The sequence below is a fragment of the Gymnodraco acuticeps genome, unplaced genomic scaffold, assembly GCF_902827175.1.
Source record: "Gymnodraco acuticeps unplaced genomic scaffold, fGymAcu1.1, whole genome shotgun sequence".
Lineage (NCBI taxonomy): Eukaryota > Metazoa > Chordata > Actinopteri > Perciformes > Bathydraconidae > Gymnodraco > Gymnodraco acuticeps.
Window position 1 is genome coordinate 27,274 of NW_022989973.1, and position 8,377 is coordinate 35,650.

Below are 8,377 nucleotides of genomic sequence, written 5' to 3' on the forward strand. Positions count from 1 at the left end.
ACACTACGGTGGCTGAGAAGGGTCTAGCTGCGGCCACGGACAGTGGAGGTTGAACCATAGACTGTATATATAAAGGGTTGAACCAAGCCCCCAGGAAGTGCGCCGGAGTCTGATGAGAATATTCGTTGTGGCCAAATGGCGGTACTACACTTCCGTTGTGGTCTCTAACTCGTTGAATAATTTTTTTTAAACTAAATAAACTACCCAGTATGAACGTTTGTATAGCCCTTATTAAAAAAAATCGTTCCTCAAGTTGTAAAATGTGCTAATAACGTTATTCTGAGAGTTATTTTCCTCGGCATTATGAACGCGCATCTAACCCACGGGACCGCGCTGCCCGGCACGTTCATGTTACGTGTTCAGCACTACATGCATTTCTCTTTTACCCATGGATGCACAATAACAACGGACCATATCGCCTTACTGCCCACGGAGCTGTAATAATTGATATATTGCACATGTTTGCTGTAATCATTTGTAAAATATTATACTTGTGTTCTTTAAGTGCCCATGTATGTGCCTTGGATTTAGAGTGCATGAAGAAAGAAAACATTAAAATGCTTTTAATCCTATTTCATACATGGGATGGAGTTGCACTTCAGCCTATTATGGAGAAAATTAGATTTCCAACACCTGACAAAACACTTTTGTTCACCAATTTCCACAAAATGATCCCATCAAAAACCTTTTCTTTGTTCTGTTCTTGAGTCATAAACAAAAGAGACAAAACGATTTTGATCAAAAAATAGATCACCAGAATATTCTTTCCCCCTTGCCTCATTGGGTTTCCGTACATGTGTGCGTGCAGGATTCATTGTCGGAAGAAATAAAAGAGCATGTGAATGTGTTTTACTGCAGAGGCTTTAACCACCAAAGCCATCTGCCATCCAATGTGTGGAGCTACTTCATGATCAGATATCAAGTGCATTACACTATTGCCTATTTATAATTCCTTCTTTAAATCTCAAACTAAACTTTTGTCTTACTTAGGCCTGCAACTTGTATTCCTTGGAACAGGTGCCTACATTTGACCAATGCCTTTTTTTGTGTATGATGTCATTATGTTGACGGGGACATTTAATCCAGTTGGTTAATTTATAAGTCAGTATCTGAAGTAAGATCTGTGACTGTTGTGCAGCTGTAGTCAGCAGCTAATTAGCTAATTAGCTAATGCATGATATGGAAGGGAGTGTGTGTGAGATCCTGGTGGCTGCAGGCTGTGGTCAGGGAGAAACAGCAGGATTGAGGCTGTGTGTCATGTGTTCCTGACTTAATAAATGCCCACACCGGGTTGTATTTTGGACGTTCTGCCTCTGCCTCCTTGCTTGGTCGGGCCGCTCAATTGTCAGCTTCACAATTGGTGTCAGAAGTGGGATCGTGTCGTGTAGTGTCGTGTAGTGTTCTGTCCGCAGCTAGACCCTTCTCAAAAAATCTGCCCCTTCCTTCAGACTTCCTCACAGAGCCCCTCCTCCAACACACACGAACGTGCACATGACCAATGAGGGCACGAGATGAGTTTGTGCCCCGATGGAAGGCTGACAGGCAGGTAGGCCATCCAGTTACTTTAGCCGGCTCAGATGATTGGTCGTGCTTTTTACAGCACCACGGCTTCCACAGATGACATGCTTTTGTATGTATTTATTGTGCAAGCATTTCATATATTCATTGCTATCCGGATGTAAAGAGCATTCCATGGAATATAACAAAAAGTGTTTCTGAAGTGAATTACCTACCCCACCTTTAAAGTCAGAATGCTGAGTCAAAAGTCGGAGTAAAAAAGAGTGAGTTCTGACCTTTTTCCCAAAAAACGAAATTCTGAGTGAAAAATAAAAATAAGATTCTCCAGAAAAGACATTCTGGTTTAATTTTTAGTTCTGAATTTTGAGAAAAATGTAAGAGTTCAATTTATGTCTGTCATTTGTTTTCATAGTTCTTTTTTGGGGATGTGACCATAGGCGGAGTTTGACATTTGCGCTTGGGGTGGCAAACCTTTTTTTACTGACGTCAGTACACAGTCCCAACTATTGTGTGGGGTGCTACGGATACAGTAGCAATAAAGCCAGCGCTCACCGCACTGAGTATGACTTTTCCACATACGAACACAACTCGTCCCGTCATGCACGCCTCATGCCCGCCGTACACACACACTCATATGGAAGGGGCGGTCTCTCCCCCCAACAACATGCATTAGATAACTGTAGAACTTATCATAACTGCACATCTTATACTTATTTGATAACTACTATATCCCTTGGTTACTTGAACACGCTACAATATTATTAACCAGGGTCCTACTTAGTGCAGAAGTAGACGCCTTAAACGTCCCAGAAATTGGACGTTTTAAAAATCGCTGCATATCTTATTGTAATACAATAGCTGAATCACAAGTATGCAAAAAAAAAAAAGCGAGGGAACTTGTGTCCTTAACCTCATACGTCACACACACACATACGTCACAACATGCGACTGCTCAAAAATGAAAATATTTCAAACACATTTCAGCCACTAGGTGGGGGGGGGGCACGTTCATCAGTATTATAATCAAAAAGAGAAATATGAACATTAGTTTTTACTAAAATGATCAAATAAAGTCAACATCTCACAGTCTTTACTGAGCTGTGTGGGGTTTGTTCAACTTTTAAAAGATGTTTGAATGGTGATATACACAGTGATAGATGTTAAGGACTAACGTTTATAATAAATACATCTGTATTTATTTTAAGATCTTTTCATCAATCATACGTATTGGGATCATTTGTATTAATGTGGACCGGAGGGAGAGGGTGACGAGCAGAAGTTTCACTTTCCTTTTTTATTTCAATTCCAGCTTTGGTCCTGAAGAATATGTTTCTCTGTTGTCCACGTTCATAAAGCCTAAAGCAACAGCATCAGAGCACAGAGTCTCTAGATGAGTTTACAGGAGTCCCTCGTTCTTATTGAACATCCATGTTGTAGTCCGCTGTATAGAGAACTGTAGTCTCCATAGTTTCCCCACAGCAGCAGACGCTCATTCAGGACGTCCGCTGGCGCATCAGAAACACGTCGGATAGTGAAAGTGCAGTCGATTCTCTAAAGTACCGCAGTCTCTTCTCCTAAGTCCTTTTGAATTCTCCTATCCACTATCCCTTAACCCTGTGACCTTTCACTCAGAGGTCAAGGAATAGGAGATAGGGTTAGAACCAGTGGCGAGCCATGACTTTTATACCTAGGCCCTCTGACCCCTGTTAACTGTGATGGTTATTCTCGCGTCCAGGAAAGAGAAGCTTAAAAAGACTAAATGGAGTCTCTGAGATGTTTTCAAATTGGTACTTTAATTAATAAAACGCGTGGTAAAGTCATAAACAGGATATAAGTCCGACAGAAAAGCAGCTGCCTCTGGCCCTCGCTAGCAGAGAAAAGAGGCCGAACCCCTCAGGTTTCGTTGTTTATATAGCCTCTCCTGGCTCCTCCCTGGGGGCCGGCTCTCCGACTATTTAATGTCCGTTGTTACACATATCACAGTATACAGACATTGTACATTCAATATATATCTAAACACTCCTTTTCTCCTCCTTAACTCTATCATGACTTTCCATTCAACACATTCTAAACGCTGTAATCAACACTCCAAAAAATACAGGAAATCCTTCACAGCAATTCGATTTCCGGTCGCTCCGAATGTTGTGACATGCTACCCACATCTGTAAGCGATAACGTACTCAAATAAACTGTACCTTCATTTAATATCCAACAATAATAATATCTCGACGTCTATAGTTGTAGTGTTGAAATCAGTAGGTTTCGGTGTGCACCATCATATCATATCGCTGCTAAATTCACCTCTATAGGAAATGGTATATTAGCCTCATGCTAAATGCTAACCGGAGGTGAAGGATTTTCAGAATAAAAGTCTAACTGGTTGTGCACAAGAACTTCTGGTTTTTCAGTATAAAACAGCATTTAAACTAAAGGTACATTTAAGGTACATTATGCCATCAAAACATTGATTTTAATTTCTAACACCCCCCCCCGAAAAAAAAGAAGAGTTATTACGTCACAGCGTATACTTCAGCGGAATATTAAAACAGCGGCCCGGGGTGCAAAACGCATCAATGACAGCGACCCTCTACCACACAAAACAACACAATTTATATAAACACCTATCATGACAGGGCACCCACAGCCAAGTAACAATTACAAATGAATTAAGTCGGCACGGCGACCGGCATTGAAAATGACTTTGGTCTACCTTTGATGATAAAATCACTGAAACACAAAGTCCATCCTCCTGTCCTTTTGGATGAAGCACTTGATGGCGGGTCATTCAGCTGATCCTTTGCCACTCCAGTTTATCATTGGAACTCAATCTTGAAAATGACTCGGTTAATAATTTCGCAACGATGTCATCACTATCACTGAAGTGAGCCATCATGAACGAACTTATGCTAATTATAAATATATCGATCATAAATCTATCGATTAGATTTATGATTCGAAAATAATAAAAGTAGGGTAGACATGTGGATATTATCCGGCTGAACAAAACGTGCATTTATCTAACAGGTTCGTTTTCCACAGACCTTATTTCCAGCTATTTTCCAAAATCCTATGGAAAAATCCCGTTGCTTTCTGTCGAGGGAATCCGAGCGAAGCTTACTTCCGGGTTTTAGGACGCGTCACTGCACCACTTGCATAGACCTCACAGCGGGCGGAACTTGTCATAAAGTCCGCGAAAATAATGCCCGCCCATTTAGAGGGAAGATATGATTGGTCAATTGTACTGTCATTTGACATTACTCTCTCATTGAGTTACTATAGCGGGCCCTCTGTGAATGTAGAGAGGGACCAACAAGCTCTCCCGTCTTCACATAACTCGCAGAGACGGCATTTAACCCTTCACATTCCAACATAAACTGAACAGGCAGATTCGAAGGATTTATTTCTTTGGAAATATTATTTTAAATACAATTTAAATCAAGTTATTTTGGTAAAACTAATGAAAAATGTAACAACAAAATAATATTTTAAAAAAAATGTTTTGTTTTATTTCAAATATAATTTTTTCGAATATCTTAGGCCCTCACAGAGGGCCTAGAGGGCCCTGACGGCTCACCACTGGTTAGAACTTAGGAGCTGATTTTTGGACTATTCAATCGCAAACTCTATGTATGTGTATATATATATATATATATATAGATATAGATATATTGACACAGAACCAAATGACAAGTTTAATTTCCTTTATTTATTAAAATCTTTTTATATTTTTCTGCTTAAAAATGTATTTGTCAACAAGAGGCGAGACAGCTCATTCACGTCTGGGTTTCATGGGTCCAAAGCTGCAAAAAAGAAAAATTAGTTCACATATTACATTTTATATTAAAAGTAAGTCTTTTTTAATAATGCACATGTATTATATAAATAAATGCTTTATGGTCTTACCATTCTTTGATGACTTTAAATTCTTCATCACGCTGTAATCATGGCCAACTTCTAATGAAAGAACAATCATTAAAAAACAAATCGATATAAATTCGCAACAAGACTTTTCTGAGGGCGCATTCACAAGCCAAGGTTTGGTTTATTTTAATTGAACAAATAAAAAAAATCATTTCCAACCAAACCTGTAATGTGTATGTTTTCGGGGGAAATAGTGATCAACAAATTGGTTAAAAACCAGAGCCTTATCTGGAAGTGTTGGTTCTGAAAATGTTCCAAATGTGTATGCTAGGAAAACCAAATCAGGATTACAGCTATCACCAAAACCATGTTTATCCACCACATTTCTGACCAATATCAAAGACTTCTGCAAGTCATTTTCCAGACCTGCACTGCCGTACACTTCTACATTATTTAACAATATGAAACTGAATAATATTAATAAGAAAACTAACGAAACATATACAATTATCTCCAAGCAGACTTGCCAATTGGACTACAGCTTGTCAAAGCGCCCTTAGGTTAAAGTATAGTCTACTAACCTGCTTCCAAACACATTCCAGAAGCGTCGCCCGTGTCCAATCCTTTCCAGTATTTCTCCATCATTGTATTTACAACCGCTCCCTCACACTCCACCTCCACTGTATACAGAGGAACTGCGATCTCTGGATGGTAGTCCATGTTCAGGAGTGTCACTCTGAGTCGTTTATCGACCAGAAGGTTGTAGAAGACATCATGAACTTGGTCATCCCAGGAGCCTTTGCACTGATCAAATCCATCCAGAGAGCACAGAAAGGCCTGAGGATCTATCTCCATCAGACTCTGAGGCACTGATCTCACGTTCTTGATGTCAACTTCAGTCTCGTTTCCATAGTCGATAAACAAAACTTCAAATGTATCTTCAACTCTGCGAAGAACTTGAGCTCGATACCAGTGTTTGTCACTGGCAAACAGAGCAAGGCATGGACTACCAGGACCGAGAGTCTCAGGAAATGTCATATCCTGCTGAGCCAGTCCTGCTTCCTGAGCAAGACTTGTCACTTTTTTCTGCTCCTCTTCATCGGCGTACTCACACCAGAAGAAATGTGGTCCAACAACGCAGGATGCATATACCTCCACCGGTTTGTCTTTGGAGATGCTTGGCTCCTTGAACATACCAGCATTCACATTTCCTGTGGAAACATTAAGATGTGTGGCGCTGGAATCCATCTGAATGTCTCTGTTGGACTCCGTCTGAATGTCTCTGTTGCACGCCGTCTGAATGTCTCTGCTGGACTCCGTCTGAATGTCTCTGCTGGACTCCGTCTGAATGTCTCTGCTGGACTCCGTCTGAATGTCTCTGTTGCACGCCGTCTGAATGTCTCTGCTGGACTCCGTCTGAATGTCTCTGCTGGACTCCGTCTGAATGTCTCTGCTGGACTCCGTCTGAATGTCTCCGCTGGACTCCGTCTGAATGTCTCCGTTGGACTCCGTCTGAATGTCTCCGTTGGACTCCGTCTGAATGTCTCCGTTGGACTCCGTCTGAATGTCTCCGTTGGACTCTGTCTGAATGTCTCCGTTGGACTCCGTCTGAATGTCTCCGTTGCACGCCGTCTGAATGTCTCCGTTGGACTCCGTCTGAATGTCTCCGTTGGACTCCGTCTGAATGTCTCCGTTGGACTCCGTCTGAATGTCTCCGTTGGACTCCGTCTGAATGTCTCCGTTGGACTCCGTCTGAATGTCTCCGTTGGACTCCGTCTGAATGTCTCCGTTGGACTCCGTCTGATTGTCTTGGAGGGAAGTCTCGGTTTGATCCATTTCAGGTTTGGCATGTTCTGTGGGAAGCGGTTTCCAGTATTTCTGCATCACGGTATTCATAACCACATTTTCACACTCAATTGCCACCGCATATTGAGGGAACACACTGTCTGAATGCTCTTCTATATTTAACACTTTCACCCTGATGAGTTTATCAACCAGAAGGTTGTAGAAGACATCATGAACTTGGTCATCCCAGGAGCCTTTGCACATATCAAATCCATCCAGAGAGCACAGAAAGGCCTGAGGATCTATCTCCATCAGACTCTGAGGCACTGATCTCACGTTCTTGATGTCAACTTCAGTCTCGTTTCCATAGTCGATAAACAAAACTTCAAATGTATCTTCAACTCTGCGAAGAACTTGAGCTCGATACCAGTGTTTGTCACTGGCAAACAGAGCAAGGCATGGACTACCAGGACCGAGAGTCTCAGGAAATGTCATATCCTGCTGAGCCAGTCCTGCTTCCTGAGCAAGACTTGTCACTTTTTTCTGCTCCTCTTCATCGGCGTACTCACACCAGAAGAAATGTGGTCCAACAATGCAGGATGCATATACCTCCACCTGTTTGTCTTTGGAGATGCTTGGCTCCTTGAACATACCAGCATTCACATTTCCTGTGGAAACATTAAGATGTGTGGCGCTGGAATCCATCTGAATGTCTCTGTTGGACTCCGTCTGAATGTCTCTGTTGCACGCCGTCTGAATGTCTCTGCTGGACTCCGTCTGAATGTCTCTGCTGGACTCCGTCTGAATGTCTCTGCTGGACTCCGTCTGAATGTCTCCGCTGGACTCCGTCTGAATGTCTCCGTTGGACTCCGTCTGAATGTCTCCGTTGGACTCCGTCTGAATGTCTCCGTTGGACTCCGTCTGAATGTCTCCGTTGGACTCTGTCTGAATGTCTCCGTTGGACTCCGTCTGAATGTCTCCGTTGCACGCCGTCTGAATGTCTCCGTTGGACTCCGTCTGAATGTCTCCGTTGGACTCCGTCTGAATGTCTCCGTTGGACTCCGTCTGAATGTCTCCGTTGGACTCCGTCTGAATGTCTCCGTTGGGACTCCGTCTGAATGTCTCCGTTGGACTCCGTCTGAATGTCTCCGTTGGACTCCGTCTGATTGTCTTGGAGGGAAGTCTCGGTTTTGATCCATTTCAGGTTTGGCAT

General features: G+C 42.3%; 1 protein-coding gene across 1 annotated transcript; it reads right to left on the bottom strand.

Annotated features, from left to right (window-relative positions):
- Positions 1 to 5,202: 5,202 nt before the first annotated feature.
- LOC117542938 lies at positions 5,203 to 8,377 on the bottom strand. The gene is made up of 4 exons (XM_034210834.1): positions 8,309 to 8,377; positions 5,961 to 8,259; positions 5,422 to 5,472; positions 5,203 to 5,318 (listed from the first exon to the last, which is right to left on the bottom strand). Exons 1-4 carry the CDS (start codon positions 8,375 to 8,377, stop codon positions 5,305 to 5,307), a joined length of 2,433 nt encoding a protein of 810 aa, XP_034066725.1. The 3' UTR covers positions 5,203 to 5,304.